At 33.8% G+C, this 22,079-nt stretch overlaps 2 protein-coding genes across 3 annotated transcripts; one reads left to right on the plus strand and one right to left on the minus strand.

The window, feature by feature from the left end:
• The first annotated feature begins 343 nt into the window (after positions 1-343).
• Positions 344-8,055, plus strand: LOC110095036 (protein DETOXIFICATION 33). Its single transcript, XM_020820402.2, has 9 exons — positions 344-818; positions 5,231-5,772; positions 5,850-5,936; positions 6,088-6,144; positions 6,231-6,469; positions 6,566-6,684; positions 7,379-7,465; positions 7,566-7,634; positions 7,755-8,055. The coding sequence occupies exons 1-9, from the start codon at positions 519-521 to the stop codon at positions 7,785-7,787; spliced, it is 1,533 nt and encodes a 510-aa protein (XP_020676061.1). The 5' UTR covers positions 344-518; the 3' UTR covers positions 7,788-8,055.
• Positions 8,056-10,596: 2,541 nt separating this feature from the next.
• LOC110095033 (3-hydroxyisobutyryl-CoA hydrolase-like protein 2, mitochondrial) lies at positions 10,597-22,069 on the minus strand. Of its 2 annotated transcripts, none has more exons than XM_028700806.1 (13): positions 21,966-22,069; positions 21,751-21,819; positions 21,485-21,548; positions 20,436-20,515; positions 17,352-17,435; positions 15,911-15,995; positions 14,348-14,412; positions 14,108-14,229; positions 12,977-13,037; positions 12,261-12,359; positions 12,042-12,143; positions 11,917-11,958; positions 10,597-11,119 (listed from the first exon to the last, which is right to left on the minus strand). In XM_028700806.1, the coding sequence occupies exons 1-13, from the start codon at positions 21,966-21,968 to the stop codon at positions 11,000-11,002; spliced, it is 996 nt and encodes a 331-aa protein (XP_028556639.1). In that variant the 5' UTR covers positions 21,969-22,069; the 3' UTR covers positions 10,597-10,999. The 2 variants fall into 2 exon arrangements, with proteins under 2 accessions (XP_028556639.1, XP_020676057.2); XM_020820398.2 differs by having other exon boundaries at positions 14,348-14,433.
• Positions 22,070-22,079: the final 10 nt, after the last annotated feature.

The following is a 22,079-nucleotide window of genomic DNA, read 5'->3' on the forward strand; positions in this document are numbered from 1 at the left end:
TTCGTTTGGGATGACTTTCTTACTGCTTCTTAAAGAAGCTTTTTAGTATAAAAATTATATTTTTTGTATTAAAAAGTAGTTTTAAAAAGTGACGACAAAGACGTCTCAAATGAAATCTTAATTTTTTTTGAAAGCAATGAAAATCCAATGTTTAAATATAATAAATTAAGTTATGTAAATATACATCATGCTGACTTTATGCATGATAATTTGATAAAAATATAATTAAGTTAATAATATTATAGTATTGATTAATATTATATAATAATATAATTAGTATGCTATTATACTAATTATATGAGTGGGTAGGACTGAACGACTGGTTCTGTCCGCGACTTTTTTCCGGGACGAATAGAAAATTTTTGAGCTTCAGAAGATCAGTTAATATATAAAAAATCCATTTTTGCTCACATAAATAGCTGCCCTTGCCGCCATAGCTTCTTCATTTATTGGCCAGAAGGAAGAGAAGGCCGCGGGGAAGGAGCGAAGGGGATAAGGGTAAGAAGCGGCCGAGGACGATGAGTGAGCCTTTACTCGCCAGAGGTGGCGGCGGCGCAGATGGAGATGAGTGGAGGCATGGGAAGAGAGATGACAGAGATGACATGGAGGAGATAAAGAGCGTGGGGCAGTTTATGAGGGAGGCGGCGGCGGAGAACCGGCGGATGTGGGCCCTGGCGGTGCCGGCCATCTTCACTTCCGTAGCTCAGTATTCTCTCGGCGCATTAACGCAGGTGTTCGCCGGGCACCTTACAACGCTGGATCTTGATGCTGTCTCCGTCGAGAATATGGTCATCGCTGGGCTCGCTTTCGGCGTCATGGTACTGGAGTATTCTGTTTCTCTGATCTTACCCTTCTTGTTTGCATCTGGAGATTTTCTTAAAGTTTTTTTGTCCTTTATTGCCTTATTGGGAGGGTTTTTTGTCAGCAAATTGGATTTAATATATCCTGAAAATTCAGATTCAATTAAAAATGGGACTGAGATTGGATTTAAGTATTTAACAAAAAGTTTGTCCTAAAAAACTTTTTGACAAGATTGAAGACAAATCAATCCATTATATTTTGTCCTGTTCTTAAGCATTAGTTAAATTAGTTACAGAAAATTTTACAAATCTGGCTTTGGCAAGTTTGTTTCGAGGTAATCTTTGAAAATAGTTTGGTATTTTGATGTAAGTTGGAGGATTGATGGATTTTAGGCGTTTGAAAGTCAGGGTGACAAACCAAAGAGTACTGTTGAAATACAGAAATAGGAAAGAACAGAAAAACAGAGTAAGGAAGAAGTATTATGGCAGAACCTTTTGTATGGGAAATTGTATTCAATTACAATACAGTTTCAATACATAGTTATATATAAGCTTAGCAAAGCATCTGCTTTTCCTAGCACCAACGGTAGATGAAGATGTAGTTAATAATGTAAGGTTCAGATTTGCTGGCAGAGAAAGTGACTGCAGTTGCTGCTGTAGTTTCTGAGTAAAGCAGGTAAATTATTCTAAGTACTGGCTGTGTGTAAAGGGTGCTGGAGCTGCTTCTTTGTCAAAGAGCGAAGAGAATCTTATGCAGATCTACGGGAAACTTAAATGGATGGTTTCATCTCAACCAAAGATCCCGATGATTAATTTCAACATTACAGAATTGACTAAATAGCGAGAGTACATAAAAAATATATATCATTTAGACTTGGATGAGTTTAGCTTGTTGTCAAGTGCTTTGAGTGAGTTCCAAATTGAAGGCTATTATTACTCTTGGTGAATTCTTCTAGCATGAAAGCCTAGCTACTTGGCTACCATGGTTGAATAGTCGAGTTACTTTGGTAAACAGTTTTGTCAAATATATGGCTTGATGGGTATCTCGGGTGAGTTCAGTAGCTGAGTAAGAGGTGATTCTGTAGTGACTTTTGTTTTTTTAAGTACGGGGTGACTCCATGCTTTGTGTGACTTTAAGCTTGGTGAGTTTCATAAATTGCAGGTGGTTCAAGCAGGTTCATAGCCTAGAATTTGTTGAACCCAACTTAGACTTCGTTTAGGACGGCTTTCTTACTGCTTCTTAAACAACTTTTTAGTTTGTGTACTAGAAAGCTGCTTTAAGAAGCACTAAAAAGGCTGTCCTAAGCGAAGCCTTAGACGCTCATAATGAATTGATTAATTTATTCTAGAAGAGTATGGATATACATGAGTTAACGTTCCCATAATGACTTGATGTAATTGACAAAAGAGTCAAGGTGATCTGGCGACACAACCGCATGGACATGCGAGCTGGCGATGTGAGATGAGGTGGTGCAGCGATGCACAACTCATCTTGATCTGTTGATTGGAGCTTTGGCTGCCAACTAAAAAGTATTGAGTTCAAAGTATGATGTGTGTGTGAGTTTACTTTAATTGGCTTAAATATCCCCCAACAAAAAAAAAAAAGAAGTGGTGAGGCCATTGTTGAAGGTGACTAGGTAAGCGTACGTAGTATGCAGAAAAGAAATCTTTGAAAAAATGATATATTAAGCTTACTTTTGTTTAGTGTGAATTAGGGGCTTAATTAGGTTAACTGGGCATGCATGAATGGGCTGTGTTGGGATTTCTTGGGAGGAAGATAAAGATCCTTGAGCTTCTTGGAAGAGAGACAGGGAGTAGAGGGAAGAATGGGAGAGACCAAACTGAACAAATTTCTTTATTGATTGGCTTTCTCCCTATTACAGCCTATTGCTCTTATTTATATAGAACAATGGCTACACTAAGCAGCACACCAATGACAATATAAAGTATATAAAAAACTAAAGAAAGTACAATGAAACAGCTAATAAAAAATCTGGGCCAATATCTAACAGGTTGTTTTGAATCTTAAACCTTTGATTTCAATAGGAATTATTAAATCCCTCAAATTCAGTAGGATTCGGTAAATCCTACCTAAGTTTTAAATTTGGAAGTCAGTTTTAAAGGCCCAAATAAATGTTTTGGTAGGATTTAGCCTTCCCATAAATCGTACCTACTCCTTAATTATTTGGATGTAGAAAGACAAAATACTATTTCTTAACTATTTACGATAAAGAGTCAAACTTAGAGACACACACAGAGATGGAGAGAGAGAGAGAGTATCCTTAATTTGCTTAAATTAACACCTTAATCCCTAATTAATTAATTTAAAATTCTAAAGGCCACAGTTTTTTAGACATTTAACAACTGATTTATTTGGCACCCACTAAATGTCATACTTATTTTATCTTTTATTAAAATAGAAATAAAAAGATGTGTGGTAATCAGGCAGAAAACAAAATTAATCTATATTTAGAACTTCATTAATTCCATCAAATTGCTAATTATCTTTCAAACAATATTTAAACTTAATTAATTTAAATTATTATTAAAATAACTAATTAAATATTAAATTGTTAAGAGAGTTAATACTTATTAAAATAACTAATTAAATATTAAATTGTTAAGTGAGTTAATACTTAATTATTTAATTAGTAAAAATATATTTCAATTAGTACTTTAGCTATACCAGTCTTAATGAACCATAATTACAGACTAGTAAAATCTTAATAATCTTAATTGAACCTGTACTGGAATTCTAATTAATTAAAAAAATAGTTATTATAGATTAATATCTTCTTATTTTTTTATTAATTAATCATATCATGTCAAATTATTAAAATTAAATGCTATTAATGAACCATAATTACAAACTAGTAAAATCTTTATTAACTTGATTGAACCTGTACTTAAATTCTAATTAATCAAAATAAATAGTTATTACAGATTAATATGTTCTTTTTTTTATTTATTAATCATATCATGTTAAATTATTATAATTAAATTCTATTAAAATTTAATAATCTTAAGCAAAAGAATAGTTAATCTCTAATCAGTCTAATAATTTATTAGTTATTGTTCATTCGCATCAGTTGAGAGATATATAATTTAGAATTCTAGTTTTGTATGAAAATTTAACACACAAATAAAAGAGAGAGATGCAACATTCATAAGAGACACCATAAGTTTTACATGAAAACCCATGAAAAGGGAAAAAAATTATGCGGCCTTGCCCAATTTGAATGAATCTACTCATGTTTGGTCGGGGGAAGGCGTTGGCTCAATATAACAAATATGCATCATATAAAGCACTTTATATGGTTGGGGCTGGAAGAACCCAATGTCATGAGAGATGTTCTCAAGAGAGTGTTAACATGTTCATTGGTTGGTAGGACTGTATTTGGGAGATAGAGATTGGAGGGGCCATAGTCGGCAAGTAACGGAGGTCAGAAGGATCGTAGTTGACGACATTGGTCAGAGAGACCGTAGTCATTGGGTGACGGTGTCCGAAATGAGTGTAGTTGACGGGCGATGGTGGTTGGTATGATAGTAGTCGGTAAGTAACAGAGGTCAAATGGACCGTAGTTGGACGACGTTGGTCGAAGGGACTGTAGTCAACGTGCGACGGTGGTCAGAGGGACTATAGTTGAAGGGAAAATGGAGGTCAAAAGGACCGTAGTTGGGTGACATCGGTTGGAAGGACTATTTGGTAAGCGACGGAGATCGGGAGCATTTATTAAACATTTAAGTGCCTTAATAATATCAAAATTGAGTGATCTTGGGCTCGTTGGATTCGTCTCGTCTAGACACTCGATTCGGCTATAAGTATGTCATATTTGAATATCATTTAGTCATCCAATTGATACTTTGAAGTTTTTAAATATATTTTGGTCATTTGATTTGGGCTCGTATTGGACCAAATTTGGAGTCGTTGAATTCATCTTCTTGAGATGTTCAATTTGACTATAAGTTTACTGAAATTGGAGTTTAGATGTTCCAAAATTTAATTTCATAAGTTTCTAACTTAATATGTCTCAAGATTTGTGCTCGATCAAGACAATTTTTGGTGACATATCAATTATCAATTGTTCTATTTTTTTAATAATAAGTTAATAATTAAAAATCTCATTGTCAATGTCCATATTTAAAATATGCATTATTTTAATAAAAAAACCTAATTAACCACTAACCTCACCATCATTCGTTTCGAAATATTTACATATGCATGAACTGATGATATCTTCATAATTTTGTTGAAAATGTTGTGGCCTCCACCACCATAATTTCTTCTATTTGAACATAATTTGCATCTGTGAATTATTGAACTGCCAATTGTACTTTTGATGTTATAATTGAAGAACATTCCTATCTACTTGATTTCAAATGAATGAAGGGATTGACCATCTTCTTCTTCTTTGGTCTGTAATTACTAGCTGGGCATGGGAAGTGCTCTTGAGACACTCTGTGGCCAAGCATTTGGTGCGAAACAGTTCGACATGCTAGGTGTTTACATGCAGCGTTCTTGGGTCATTCTTCTCACAACTTGCCTCATCCTTCTTCCCATTTATATCTTTGCAACCCCTATCCTCCGCTTCTTTGGAGAGGATGAAGCCATTGCAGTTCTTGCAGGAAGGTTCTCTCTTTATATGATTCCCCAACTATTCTCATATGGCCTGAACTTCCCGATGCAGAAATTCCTACAGGCACAGAGCAAGGTCATGGTAATGGCCTACATCGCTGCTGCTGCTCTAGTGCTCCACATATTGCTCAGCTGGCTTCTTATAGTTCAGCTTGGGCTTGGCCTTGTTGGTGCCGCGGCCTCACTCAACATATCATGGTGGTTTGTGGTGCTTGCTCAGTTTGCATATATTGCCATGGGGAGTTGTCCTGGTGCCTGGAATGGCTTCAGCCGTCGAGCTTTCCAGGACTTGGGAGAATTTACAAGGCTCTCCATTGCTTCTGCTGTCATGTTGTGGTATGGTGCATTACTCTTTCTGTGCAGCTTCAGTGGTCATCTCATTTTCTTTTTTATAATATAAGCTTTTGATCCAGCCTTGAGTTTTGGTACCTTATGTTTCTCGTCATACTGGTTGGCCAGCTGAAGAATGCAGAAATAACGGTGGCCGCAGTGTCAATCTGGTCAGTTTCTGCTCTGATCAAAAGATCATTCTAGTGAAAGTTTTGTGATGATTTAAGAGTCTGAATTCTCTTTTTGTTTCTGCTCTGATCAAAAGATCATTCTAGTGAAAGTTTTGTGATGATTTAAGAGTCTGAATTCTCTTTATGGCAGTTTGAATTTGCATGGGTGGGAAATAATGGTCTTCATTGGCTTCAATGCTGCCATAAGGTCATAATATTTTTCTCCATTGTTTCAAATTTCAACCGTTTCTTCCATTCTTTTAGCTGACCCATCTGTAATACATCTTTGTCCAGTGTGAGAGTATCCAATGAGCTCGGAGCTGGAAGGCCAAGAGCTGCCAAGTTCTCTATACTGATAATTACTTTGATCTCTGGATTTATCGGTCTCCTCTTCTTTACTGCGGTGATGGCTTTGAGAAACGTTTATGCCGTTCCCTTCACAAACAACCCTGAGGTTGTTCGAGCCGTAGCGCAACTCATAATTGTATTTGCCTTCACACTTCTCCTTGACAGCGTCCAACCAGTTTTATCAGGTTTAGTCTGCACACAATCACTTACATTTGAGCTGTTACTACTGGAAAATTTTGCAGAAAATGATGATTATTTTTCTTTCAAATCGTGTACTGCAGGCGTTGCAGTAGGGGCAGGGTGGCAGGCATTAGTTGCTTACATTAACTTGGGGTGTTATTATGTAGTTGGAATTCCACTTGGATATCTATTTGCGTTTCCACTTGATTTGGGTGTGGAGGTATTTGTTGTCCTTTTTCTTTTCTTTGTTGTGTTAAACCTCTCTTATTGATGATAAAATGAATGCAACATAAATTATCTATTGCCCTTAAATCTAAGAAGGGAGAAGTATCAAAATGGTCTCTTGATTTTTTTTTATATGAAGGATCACAATAATCTCCAACTGTATAACGATCATTTTGGTTCCTAAGTCTTTAAAAATGAATTGAAGTAGTCTCATGGTGAGATTATTTTGGTTCATCTTTAAGAAGTTGAAGGATCAAAATGATTCTTTAATATAATTGAAGACTATTTTCATCTTTCATAAAGAATCAAAAGACCACTTTGATCATTTTCTCAGGGTTCATTTGAGACAGCTTTCTTACTGCTTCTTAGACAGCTTTTTACTATAAATTTTTTTATTTTTGTATTAAAAGTTACTTTAAAAAGCAGTAAGAAAACTGTCCCAAATGAAGCATCAATCTCAAAGTAATCCAACAGCTTTTAAGGTATCAAATTTTGATATGATGATTCTCTGTCACATTGTTTCCATGAATATTCATTTGATACCTAACTTATGACTTGAACCGTTTGATGAAATGATATGTACATGTTAAGTAATCATTCATCTAATGGCATAGAGACTTTTATCGGCATCATGACATTCATTACTCTAATGCTACTTATGAGATATGATGATGTTATGTTACATGAAGGGAATGTGGGGTGGTTCACTGGTTGGAATAGGATTGCAGACTATTATACTCGTTGTGATCACTTTAAGAACAGATTGGGACAAAGAGGTGAGAACTCTTTATTTTCGTCTCTCCCATCACCTTTGTTTCTCAAGATCTACGGACCATATACTTATAAATGTAAGGATTTTGGGCTTGAAACGTACAGGCAATTGAAGCAGAATCTCGCATAAATAAATGGGGAGGATCTGCCGATAATACAACTATTAGCTCAAAGGTATTAGAAAATTTCTGGCAACTTATCAATATTTTAATGTAGCATTCTCTCCTAAATCTACATTTTTTGTATTGTAAATACTAAGCTGGGTTCTGATTCTTCGCATGCTTGCTGTGACAGGAATATGGTTCTCCCAGCGAACTGGTAGCTTAACTAAAGTGAAAACCGATATTCTTTTCCCTTTTGATTAGTAGTTTTTAATTTTGTTTAGATCTTCTGATTAAATAATCTTCTCTTCATGAATGTGAATTTATATCAGTAGGGCTGCAAACGAATCAAGCTGAACCGAGTAGGTGCTTCTTCATGTTTGAGCCCGTTTATTATTAGCTTGTTTAAACTCGGTTCAAGCTTGATTCGAGCTTTTCAGTTTATGTTCAAGATTTTTTCGTTTAAAATGATAGATTTTTATGTTTGGCTTGTATTTGATTCATATTCAATTCATTTTGTGCTTATCGAGTTTTAAACAAACCAGTCTTATCAAGTCTTATTGAGCCTACTAACGAATAGTTATCTTGAGCATATTCATGAACCTATCTAGTGAGTATTTTCGATCTACCAAATGTGCTTGTTCACGAACATATCTAGCTAGTATTTTTCAATTACCAAATGAGCATGTTCACAGACAAACGAGCTCAAAAAATGATTTCTTATTAACCAGTTTGTTCATGAATACTTTAAACAAACAATTTAGCAAACATGAGCAAATACCTCTTATTCATGAACAAGTTTTTTCTATCGAAATACAATAGAGAAAAATATGAGCTGAGCTTCGAATTGCTCGTCGAATGCTCGGGTCATTTACAGCCCTACAAGTCAGAAATGATAATATAATTTACTCTGATTAGAGCATTCTTGATCCAAATTTTCTCCTTTTTGAATGATGAAATGAATATATATAAGCATGTTTTAACTAATTAAAAATATTAGATTTTTAAAAGGAGGGATAACCTTAAACAATAATAGCTGCTGCTGATGCTATTATGAGCTAAGCAGATGATCCTAAAATAGGATGAAAAGAAGCGACAGATGATCGATACTGTCACATGGAAGCTCGCTGAACCATCCATCTGTGCCTTCTGACTTGTTCTTATCAGAAACTTTTATTGGAAGAAGAACACAAGATTTCTTATGGTTCTAAGTTTTCATGGATTTGGATGGTTTTTTAGATCCATTTTAGTTGAAATATATTTTTGTTAGAATTTTATAACATAAAAATATGTGTAGCATAAATTAAATGTTGATTAGATAATTTTTTTTATTTTATATATTGAATATGTTTTTATAATATTTATAGTACTAAAAAGACCAAAATTTATACATTAAAAATTTCGTATAGGGACTAAGGTTTTTTTTGGGACGGTTTTATTATTGATTCTTAAAGTATTTTTTTTTATTAAAAATTTATATTTTTAGTACTAGAAAGTTGTTTTAAGAAACAATAAGAAATTCTTCCCAAACAAAACTAAAATAAAAATTGAATTTTAAAACTTGCAAGATTTACTTCCTAGATGGTAGAGAGCAATAAAAGAATTTTTTTTTAAATATTTTTTAAGTCATTTTTTAGTAATTTTTTAACTATATATTTTTATTCTAAAAATTATTATAGAAAATAGTTCGAGGTTTCAAGTACTCTGCCATTTAGTAGAAATCATAATCATAATAGAAAAACTATACGACAAAGATCTTTATAATTCTTGGATTTATACTAATGAAGAAAAAAGTGCAATTTGAACAATGAATTGAAAAGACGAATCCAAATTCTAGAAGAAAAAAAATGAGGGGGTCCTCTATTTGGCCACTATACATTGCTAACATCAAGAAATAGAAGAATCGCGGATTTCGAGTAACTGGCCAAGCTGCTAAAGTAGCTAAAGTAGTGATAAATCCTGTCAGTAAAATGGGTCCTATGGAAAGTCCATCGGTTCCAGTAATAGGTTTCAATTTTAATTTTGTATTAAAAAACTATTTTAAGAAGTAGAAATAAAGCCGTCCCAAATGAAGCCTTAAACTACTTCAAAACTTTTATTTTCCTTATATTTGAAAATCATCAAAATCATGTGATAAATCCTACATTGCAACAACTTGTAATTATCGCTTACCATCGTCCACTGGCACAACTCGCCGCTGCCATCACTCACCCTCGCTTGCTCGCCATCGCCACCATCATCATTCTCATCCTTGCTAGCTCATGTCGCTCATATTCGCTCTCATCCATATTTCAATGCTTTTGAAGGCATTTGATTTGCATTCAACCAAATAACTCTTATTTCATTAAATGTTCATTTGCAACATGCATTACATTTGATTCATATGCGACTTTACTCCCTACTTCTAATTAATAAAATAATTGAGATAATTTTATCTTTAAATGAGAATATATTAATGAAACATTTTCCTTAAAGAATGACAAAACTCATTTTTCTTTCACATCTTTTATCCTCCATTCTATTTCATAAATATATCCTTCATGAAATGCTTCATAATTATAGCTAAAGATTTAAACTTTGCCTCAAAATATTCCACTAATGATAGCTCAAATTCCACCAATATGACATTCACCATATTTTTAATGGTTCATGAACCTGTAATATGCACGACATTAAAGCTACGTTTATGACAACTTTCTTACCGATTTCTAAAACAAATTTTTAGTACAAAAATATTTGATTCAAAAAACTTTTATACTAAAAAGCTGCTTTAATAAAGCAATTAGAAATCCGTCCCAAATGAAGCTTAATTGTTCATTTTTCATTACTATAATAATCATGAAGATAACTTCTTGCACCCTATTTTCCTTTTGAAGATTCTCCCTTCAACTACCAACAAAAATAAAAGTTCAGTTTGAAATGATCGTAGCTTTTTATAAAAAACAATTATAAAGTTACTGTTGAGAAAGTAATTTCCCAGCATAAAATTCTCTTCAAAGGAACACAAAATAATAGCCAAATAAAAATTCTCTTATAAGAAAAACTATTGAGTTGTATGGATAATTCAGATAAGCTCAGCAAATAAATATGAGCAGACGACCATCACATGGTGTGTTTGAAGACAATGAATGATACACTGCAACCCATTCAGACAGTGGAAGTAATAAAAGCCTCATTGATAGAATGATACAGTGTATTTACTCTCAAGGCATGAATATAGCAACAAAGAGAGAGCATTCATTAGAAGAATGGATAGGCTCCAATGCCCTCCTCCACTTCTGTGGATCTTCAACTCATCTGATCTGATCAGATGATTGCTTACATGTGAAAAATCGCCTTGCATTTAAATACAAAAAAAGCTCTTTATTGATGTAATCTGAATCAACAAGGAGAGATCAGACAACTTTCTCCAGAACAGCTACTTGAAAAATTACTTGGTCAAATAAAGGCCTCTCTCAAGTGAGTCGGTAGCTTTAGTTCGGGTTCGAATTCACCGAGAGGAGAGAAATGGAGGTCGATCATGTCGTCGGAAACATGTTGTAAAGTCGGCGGATTCCACTGCATGAGGGGCAAACATAACAAGCATTAGAAAGAAAGGATTGATCTAAGGATAATGAATGATTGTGTTAGACCGGTCCAACCGGTCCCTTGCAAAGGGCCGGCTCAAGTGTATAAGAGACGGGAGGCAAGAGAGAGGAAGAGGGAGATGGGGCCCACTAATTGAAATTCACATGTTTTGGAACCAAATGAGGGGGAGGCAAGGGCATACCTATAATTTGGGTTTAATTGATTAATTGCATGCTTTAAGTAGGAAGGGTTAGGGTTAGGGTTATGCTTAATTTTATGGCTGATTTTGGAGTTCTTGTCTCGGTGTCTTGGGCCCTAGATTCGTCAAGGGATTGAGAAAGAACGATCGTCCTCTCGAATTGCGGATCAATTGTATCTTGTTTTATTTCAGATCAATTGTATCTTGTTTTATTTCATCATTAGTTTGATTTCTTCAATAAAAATTACTGTTCGCTGATTTTCCCATCGAAATTGTGGAGCGTTTTGTTATTTTTTTATTTATCATGTTAGGAATTACTTGAAATCTTCAAGTACTTCCTAACAGATTGAAAATAGAAAAAGATCAACTCATAAAAACACAAGAATTTTATATGCTTCAACGCAACTGATGACCACACCTTGTTGCTGTCAATGAAGATTTCACTATGATTTTGTTTATGAAGAATTACAACTCTAAGTCATTAGACCAATATATAGAGGTCAACCTGCAACTGTATATGTATGGCATATTTTTTTTTGTAATGTAAAAAATTAAGCTCCATAATTTAAAAAGAATCACGCATTGTTACCTTTGGAGCCAAGTCCTTCTCCACCAACTTAGCTCGAACACCCTATGGAAGAAGACGACTATAAAATTATGGCACACTAAAGAATGAGCGGCAGATATTTTAATAGCAAAATATGAGCTGTTTACCTCGCAAAAGTCATTAGAAACAACCTTTGACATATGATGTAGAGACATTCGATATTCTCGAATGAGGCATTCATCGAGAGTCTGAAATCGACCTTCCCGTACCTTACAAAGCAATCAATGGTGATATCAGCAGCCCAAGGAACACTCAACTTACCCAACCCAGATAAAATTTGTAGTGGATGAGTATTACAATGATAAGGAAAACTTTTAGGGACATACAGATCTTAAGGAGATTTTTAGACTCAATGGAGATGCTTCTTTAATTTTCTTGAGAGCTGAAGTGCACCAGTCCTGATTGGTTCTGGCTGCCTCACTTTCCTGAGATTTTAAGAGGAAAAAACATTAAATCGTTATGATAAGACAAGTCAATGGAAGAGTCATTAGTCAAAAGGTACTGCAAATGACATGAGTTTTGAATTATAACAGAAGAATCTCTCCCTACCAAACAAACAAAGATTTAGGCTTCGTTTGGGATGACTTTTTTAATGCTTCTTAAATCAATTTTGTAGAACAAAATTAAAATTTTTGTACTAAAAAGCTGCTTTATGAAGTAGCAAGAAAGCCGTCCCAAACAAAACCTTAGTCTCATTGACACAATCAAATCCTGATGCTCGTAAGCTAGAGAATTAGGCAGAAAGCAAATGGATACTTGAATCAACCAAAAGCTTTACAGCTATAACAGCTTGGAAGAGGTTGCACATTTTTTGAAATGAACCAAAATAATGGTGAGAGCATTATAGATTGCTCAGAGGCAACTAAATGTTTATGTAATCAAATCTAAGTGCGACAGATGCAAAATGCAGATTTGACTAGCTTATTGATTTAAAGTCATGAAGAACGTCAACTCATTCATTCTGAAAGGAACTCCAAGAAAAGTTTTGAAGCCTGAAGATTCTATAAAAGTGATAGATAAGTTGATTAAAGAAAGAGCTCACCAAAGCATCAACAATTTCTTCAATAGTTTCACGCCCAAAGCAATCATCTATTGCTTCCATCCTGATATGAAGGAAAGAAGTTGGTTTGTGTTAAATAAAAACAAAAAAAAAAATTAAGTATTTATTTTCATTTTTAATATATAGCACAAAAACAATTTGAAAATTAAAAATTAAAAATTGATGATTCAACATCAAGTTATAGTTGTCAAAGATACATGCAAATTTTAGGAATTAAACAATAACTCAATAGCTTATGCAGCAAAGTTCAATAAAAATTTTTGGAATTAACTAAAATACTCATCTAACTACCAAAAGTTACTTGCAAAATTTCCAACTTATCAATCTCCAATCCACTGTCAATTGCCTATCAGCAAAAGAACTAGAAGTGCCTTCCCCTCTCTTCCTCTGTTACTCTTGGGGGCAATCATGCTTACTGATCTTGCATATATAGGGCATGTTACAAACCAGCAATTAAAATCCAACGATGCAATAGCTGCATCAAGCAATGATTTGGAAATTCTAGAATAATTTTCAACAAAACGGAGGCCCAACAGGTTCTAAATATGAAATTCAAGTACTTAAGCGACCTAATGACGAAAAATTCAAAACTTTCTTATCCATTGTTCAAGTGTTTGATATTCAAGCATTAGGCTTTCTTTATTTGTAATAGATTTTATATGTTAAGAATCATATAACACAAACTATGTTAAGAACAGAACTCACCAAACCAAGCTGTGTGAGCAATCTTCAATTGAGAGTAAAATAACCCCCAATAAAACGACTAAAAGGAATCAAGGGCACTAGAAGGCGATTTGCGATTGGAAATACATCCTAGTTTAAAAATGATGTCATACATCACTAAATATACAGGAACAGGCGCTCCAAGGAGAAACCTTTGACGCTTCAAGCTTCCCTTCCTTTCTCTTATAGCATGACAATGAATTGACCAATTTTTTGGCTTACAATCATCCATTTTGGACGTTAATAATCTATAATCTAATAATTTTGAAGCTTGAAAAACGAACTCTAGAACAATGTATGGCTATAATAATTTTAAGAGATCAAAACTCACATTCCATAAGCCTTTCAATAGGTCCATTAACGGAAAATGGCAAAAAAGGATGTTATTACCTGTGAACAATGCTCTTCTTATCTGGATAGACTATGTCACCATACTGTGCTAGAGAGGAATCAATCACTGAAGGGTCATCTGTCACCAACTTAGCGAGCCGTTCATCAATCCAACTAAGCTTCTGTTGACAGTCCACTATGTTAGGAAAAAAAGGAAGGAGAGTATGAACAGGGATGCAGCAAAGATCTGGGGCTCTGTTTCAATTATAAAATTAATGACCCTAGAAATAGAGAACTAACAGCACTCATGGCAAAGTGGGTAGCAAGGCCAGCAGCAAGTGCGTCTACTCCATTAAGCTTTTCACCTGTTAAAGCCAAGTATTCACCTGCACCGAAGATAATAAAATGCTCAGTTTCTAGAAAAGCTTAGAAAAGAGGCGAGGAATTAACATGCCAAATAAAGTAATTAGGGAGCAAATATTGCAATGCCCCAAATATGATGGCAACACGTTTTTTTAGAAATAAGCTTAGACAGAATTCCGGATTACTTTGGTGTTAACTCTTAAATATTGTGTCCAAGCATGCCAATAATTTTTAGAATTATGGATGTGCAAACCCTTCACAAAATCATAAGAAGGGGAGAAATTGGCCATAATCCAGCCATGATAGTAAAAAACACAACATATAATTTTAAATAATGATACATCATTTTGGTTTATTATTATTAAAAGTGCGCTCTTGGAGCAAAGTGAAGTGATGTGCTCACCCTTGACATCAATTATCTGTGAAGCACAAGCTCACAACAAAAGGAGCTTATCACGCTGTAGTATTGCACACCTGACTCTGGCTCAAAATGAAAACATGATTCATAATGATTTGGTTCAATATATGATATTACAATGACGCAAAAAAGCTCAATTCTCACTAGTTCTCTTAATCATTGAGTTGTTGCTCATTGGTTCAGCCTTCTCTCCGAGTAAGCAATTTAAATCTTTGTGGTTGTTCTCTTCACACTATCTCGATCGTCAGTTTTCTTATACATTTCTCACTAGTTCTTGCTACTAGCGCTAGTAGTTTCTCGCTCAAAAGTTTTCTTCCAAGAATGCTTCTCAATACCTTATTTTCACATACACAATCTCTATTCACACAGCCTCTACTTCTTGGTCTTTAGTTGATCACTCAATCTCACCAATATATTTATTTTTTAATTATTCTTTCATCATTTCATTATTTATATCTTTGATTTTCTTTTTGCTTTCGGATAGCTCAAATTTATTGTAATTGAATGTATCATTATATTTTATAAAAATTATAACCTAATGTGATTTAAGTTTGACTAATTAAAATACTATTATATGCACATATTATATATATATAAGTTATGAACAATCTAGTTGTAAAGCGCGGTTTCACTTTGTGCTATGCAAATTGAAGCTAATGTAAAAGAAATCCCTGTGCATCGCAATGTGCTTAGCGCTTAGACACCATTGTTTTAATCATCATTAACCTCATCCCAACTATTTAAAGTCTTCTTTATAAATCCTCACTCCAATGGTCAAAGAAATACACTTCATAACCACATCAAGTATTTCAAGTGGTACCCATGCTTTGATCAGTGTCATTTTGCTTAGTAAATGACTTTTTAGAGCAATGGCCACACAAACTGTGAATAGCATCACTTCAGATGCCTGTATGACACAGCCTTCCTTAAAAAAAATGAAACTTAAAAATCAGGCCTGAATCAACAGCCATATGAAGTCTAGCTAAGATATATATTGAAGCAAAACCAGCATATCCTGCTATAGAAAATTAAATGTCATTGTGAACTACAATATGTTTTAGCCCTCATTCTCGAGAGTTTACCCAGATGTCCTGGCAAGTGCGAGAGGTAAAAGGAAGCACAGGCATCAGGATGAAAACCAATATGTACCTCCGGTGTAGCAAATATCTGAAATTGGCACAAATATAAAATATATATTAATAAAGTAGAATTATTCTTGAAGTTTGAGATTATTATTACCAGACCATAGAAATGAAAAGAACAAAAAAAAGAGAGAAATTGAAAAAGGAATTTATGTTGAATGATGAATACTAAACTTAAACTTAAATCAAACCAATTAAATGCAAAAATTTCATCAGTGAACACTAAACATATTTTTCTTGAGAAAATTTAACAAAATTTCTAAAAAAATTATGAGTTTTCCGGAAGCAACCACTCTGGTATCCAAGGCGCATTTAATTGAGCTTGAATGCTAGAATACTCTTTCCATGAAAGATACGTTAAGAAATATGATAATCTTGACACACATAAAAGGAAGAAAATATTAAAAAGTGTTCTGATCAACAGTACATTCAGATCCAACTATGATCAGCTTTCCATCAAAATAATTAATAAGTTAAAACTATTGAGATAACTCGTAGTACTAAGACAATGTTCTACATATATTTAGTTGTCTTATCATTTAAGCACTATTCATCCAATTAAAAATAATATTGATGTGCTTAATATTTCTCAATAACTCTACACTGCGTACTTGTGCAGTAGAAATGTTACACACAAAATTATCATGGAAAAAAGAATAGTCGGGCATATACATACCACTGAATTCTATGCTAATTACATGGTTAAAACCTAAATACGCTTATTTACTCCTATACTATCTAATTCTTCTAAATACCAAAAATATACCATCCTGTTAACCCATAAGGTTTGTATTATTTGTGGCATTTTGGGGTAAGATGGTAGGAGTATAGAAGAAGATTTTGGCATTAAATGTACAAATAGCATAGAATTTAGTGATACACATATAAATGCCCCAAGAATAAAAGAATCATAGTAATAATGATTATAAATCCTATTCATTTTCAAATAAGATATTTCAAACACTTTTAGGGCCTATTCGGTTGGAGTCTTTCTCTAGTATAAGATCGTTAAGAGATGGAGTTATTCCATTAGGTTCATCAAAAAGAAAAGCTAGCATAAGTTAAAAATTTATATGCTAGTAGTTTGAAGTTTAAGCTTTGCTAGGTTAATCACATGAGCCTAGAATGTGAACTCAAATAAACCAGGAAGTGCCAATGTCAACAGGTTACGCCATTTGATATTGTGATTAACATGCAAGTGATAGTCATATGAAGATCCATGTTTTCTATGATATAAATAACATTCTAAATTAATGAATGTTTCTAACATTGGAACACTCATATTCTTATTAAAGAAAATGATTCTTGTTACCAAAATTATGATAATAAGCATGGTAAGGTTAATTAAAAAATCAAAAGGTTTAGAGATGATAGAGCATACTGTTTTATCTGTTGCAATACGAAATGTTCCAGGAATAGACACACCTCCACCACCTCCCATGGTTATACCATCCAATATAGCCACCTGCATTGAGTAAAATGAACATGGACCAACACTTTAGACTAGCAAGTATATAACAAGCATTAAAACAGATGGGTAAATCACAAATATCTATATCTGCTAAATGTTACAATAGAATTGAATATCTTAGTTAAAACAATCGAGTACAATTATCCGAAGTATGGCACTTTGTAACTTACTAGTTGCTGCATTATCTATGAAGTATTACACTTAAAAAAAAAAAATTGTGCTCGTACTGGAGATGGGTGTGCCTTTGACACGCTTTGGCATTGACATGTAACCACAAGCTGAAAATCATGTTTGATGTGTTTTTTATCTAAAATTAGAGTCGGGCATAGCGATAACATGCCTAATCAAGCTTAAAGAGGAATGACATCTTAAAAGTTGGTTATGAAAGAGTTTTAAGTATGAATTGTTAAACCAGGAAACATTTTCTAAAGAGCTTGCATAGAAAAACTATCTAATTTAATTCAGAACAATAAAATGGTATGCCAAAAGATCCATGAATGAAACTTCATTGATGGGCTTTCTTATAAAAATATTTATATATCTTGGCATAAGTACTTCAGTAGGCTTCATAGTACAACAACAACAACATCAACATCAAGCCTTTATCCCACATAGGTTGGCTACATGAATCCTTTTTATCCATTGTGTCATGTTAAGAGTTAAATTCTCATTTAAATCTAATAAAAAAATGTCATTTCTAATATTTTCTAACTAAGTCTTTTTAGTTCTACCTCTATCTTTCTTGTAAGTCAAATCTAATACAACTACTTTCTAACCGGGTCATCGGAAGGCTGCCGTTTTAGGTGACTATCTAAGGCGACTCTCTCTAATCTTATTTTCCATTGGAGCTACTCCAACCTTTTCAAGTATATGCTCATTTTGTATCATGTCTCTAAGAGTAAAGCCACTCATCCACCTGAGCATCCTCATCTCTGCAACACTTAACTTAATATATACTTCTTATTTAGTGGCCAACATTCTGCACCATAAAGCATTGCAGATCTAACCACTATTTTATAGAATTTTCCCTTAAGTTGAGGGGTTTTTTTCTATCACACAATAAGCTTGATGCATTCCTCAACTTCAATCATCCAACTTGAATTCTACTAATAATATCCCCATTTATTTCACCATCACTCTGAACAATAGACCCAAGATATCGAAAAAGTGTACTCTTATTAATGTTTTGATCACCCAAAGTCACAATCCCCCAACTGATCTAATTATTACTAAAATTATACTCCATACATTCTGTTTTGAATCTACTCAAACAAAAGTCTTTAAACTCTAATGTTGACCTCCATAATTTAAGTTTACATTCAACTCCCTCTCTAGTCTTATCAACAAGAAGAATATCATCAACAAAAAGCATACACCAGCGTACATCCACTTGCAAATGTGTAGTGAGAACATCAATGACTAAAGCAAAAAAGATATGGGCTTAAGGCTGATCCTTAATGTAATCCAACTGAAACAGAAAAATACTTGGTCAAATCACCTTGTGTTTGAACACAAGTAACAGCTCCTGCATACATATCCTTAATGACTTGAATATAAGCATTATTAACCCTTTCTTTTCTAAAGCTCTCCATAGCACTTCTCTTGGAACTTTGTCATATGCTTTCTCTAAAATAATAAATATCATAGATAGATCCTCCTTATTCTCTCTATACTTCTCCATCAAACCTTTCAATAAATGAATAGCTTCCATAGTAGACCTACCCGGCATGAATCCAAATTGACTTTGAGAATATATTCTACCTATGCACTTTCATCCTATAATGGAGTTAGGAGAGCCCCCCGGATCACTCCCATCCTGTGATATATTCTACGTATGCACTTTCCAATTATAATATGAAAATTTACTTCCTCCCTCATTATACTAGCCCCTTCTTTGCCCTCCATCTTTTATAACACACCTATTTGCACAATTCAACTACCAAATGCGTATTCCCTCCCTCCCTCTCTCTTCTATCCTTGTGTTTGGATTTGAGTGTTTCTATCTCTCCCTCTATTTATTTATCCATCCCGACCAAGTGCTAGGATTTCAGTGACACTTTATTTTGAGCACCTCAACAGAGAGTACAAATGAGAATGGCAAGAATGATGTAGACTTTATGAGTCAGTTGATTAGATTCTATCACCATAAACACCAGCTATTGTAATAATGAGGGCAATTATCATATATGACAACACTATCAAAGACTTGTTCGTGCTAGCTTTCTACTATATCCTTTAACAATCCACTTGCTGACCCAATACATGCAAAAAATGACTGCTATCACTTTATGCAATATTTGAGCATCTACATGATTAGATGCACACATCAAAGCCTAAGCAGCTTTACCAAGACTTGCAAACAAAGTGAAAGTAAGCAAAACCAAATTATCGTACAAAATAGTTGTGACATTAGCTACACCTATCAACTATGTGCTTTAGCACCACATGTTGCTCCAAATTTAATGGCTATGTTAATATTGGGCAATTACATTGACAACAATAATATCCCCACCATGCCATCTCTTGTACGAAAATCAAAATGATTGATTGGAAGACACATTAGAGCCTTGATTACTTAGCAATCTATGGTGACCATGAAATTTGGTAGCATGCCAATAAAAAAATGCACTGATCCTAAGAAAATCGGCACCTCATAAAATAAAGGGCTTAAAGTTATGTTTTTTTTGTATCAAAAGCACTTGTAAAATATAGTGTCATTAGCCTAAGCATCATTTGAAGTATAATACTAGATCATAAACCCCACCAATAAAAATACAATAAATTAAAATTTTTTCTAATACTAATATACTATAATTCTCAATGCATGAATTGCATCACCATATAATAGTAGTAAGTTCAGTGTCCTAACATTGTGTTAAAGATTATGTCAAGAATTAAACTATTTGTGAAAACAAATTCAAGTTAGTAATTATAATAATTTTACAACTAGAAATGTCAACCTTCAATGCATGAATTGCTAAGATAAAAACTCACATGTGGTTTCAGATAGGTGCCTAATATGTAAATAAATGTATACAAGTGCCTGAAAAAATCCTTGCAGTCTTCCACCTTTCCTGCATATTTTAAGGTTCAAGGAGAACATAAGTAATAACAAAAACATTGGTTATCAAACAGCTAACATCAAAAGAATTTAGTGGTCATTATACTCATTAAAACTTGTATAAAAGAATAATGCAACTATTGATTATTGCAGAGCAGTCAATCTTCACTCTACTTGTCTCACACAAATGAAAAAAAATGATAATGATTACAATTGATATTTAAAAGGTATAGTAATGCCAGCCAAACAGTAAAACAAAAGCTACAAGGAACATTAGAAACAGGTATATCGGTAATAGAAGAAAATGGTTGATGTAAAGCAGAAAAAAAAAACAGAAATTATGTCACTCAAGTGCAAACAACCTGACCCTATGTCATTGGCCTCTTTTTTTCTTACCCCCATACTCATTTTCTTTCACACTCAAATGTGAACTTTACATGCCTGATTGGTTTCTCAAATATCAAAAACTTGCTTTTTTAACATGTTATTGCTAATATTTTTTGCTTTCTAGAAGTTACAACCACTAGTTTATTCAACATATATCATTGGCTCTTTGTGACAAAGATCACCAGTGCAACATTTTCATGTTCTAACAATAGTATTTCACACATAAAAAAATCTGTAGCTTTTTGTGCAACCGATAATACAAGAAATACTTTCCTCTTTAACCTCTAGGTTTAAGCATTTCCTCATTAATTGCTGAGTTAATTCAACTTGCAGTTCTATGCGAAATATGGCAATAGGGTAAGATTCTAGATGAACTGAAACAGATTATCAAATCATCTTTTCATATTTCTAGTGACTAAAGAATGGGTATGAAATTGAAAACTTCACAAAGTATGAAGATTAATAAAAAACCCCTTGAAATACACATTAAACTACTAACTCCTTACGTGGCATAAGATGGAACTTCAACATATTTCTTAAGCAAAAATACATAGCAACCAGAAAAAAGAAAAATTAAAAGCGGAATGGTACAGACCTTCTTTAAGCAGATGGTAAAGAGTTACAATATCACCACCAGCACAGAATGCCCTTCCACTTCCCTTTGAAGCCAAAAAATATCATTTAATTTTTATTGTTCAGGTTAAAAGAATTTCATTTTATTACTTTGGCGAAAGAAATCATTAATAATTTATATTATAAATGAGGGAAAATTATAAGCATAACACTCAAAGCCTTGCAGTTTACATAAATGTAGGAGAAAAAAAGGAAACAACAGATGGCTTCCAACTAACAACATTCTACCTTCATCATGACAAATCCAATATCAGAATTGTCTTCCCATGACTCGTACAGCTTCTTCAAACGAAGCCCCTTAAAAAAAACAAGATGAAACTAGATAACAATCGGGCTTGCTCTCAGCTAGTCAAAACCTCAAACAGCTTATGTGCATAACACACACACACACCCACACACACACACACAACAGGAAACGCCACGTATAAAACCAAATGAAATACCATGTTGGTAGTGAGCGCATTAAGAGCTGACGGCCTGTTAAGGATCACCGCACGGGCGCTAGCTTTCCCTTCAATAAGCACCTTAAATCAAATACATCAATCAATAAGAACAAC

This window comes from Dendrobium catenatum, unplaced genomic scaffold (genome assembly GCF_001605985.2).
Source record: "Dendrobium catenatum unplaced genomic scaffold, ASM160598v2 fragScaff_scaffold_1595, whole genome shotgun sequence".
NCBI classification, from domain to species: domain Eukaryota; kingdom Viridiplantae; phylum Streptophyta; class Magnoliopsida; order Asparagales; family Orchidaceae; genus Dendrobium; species Dendrobium catenatum.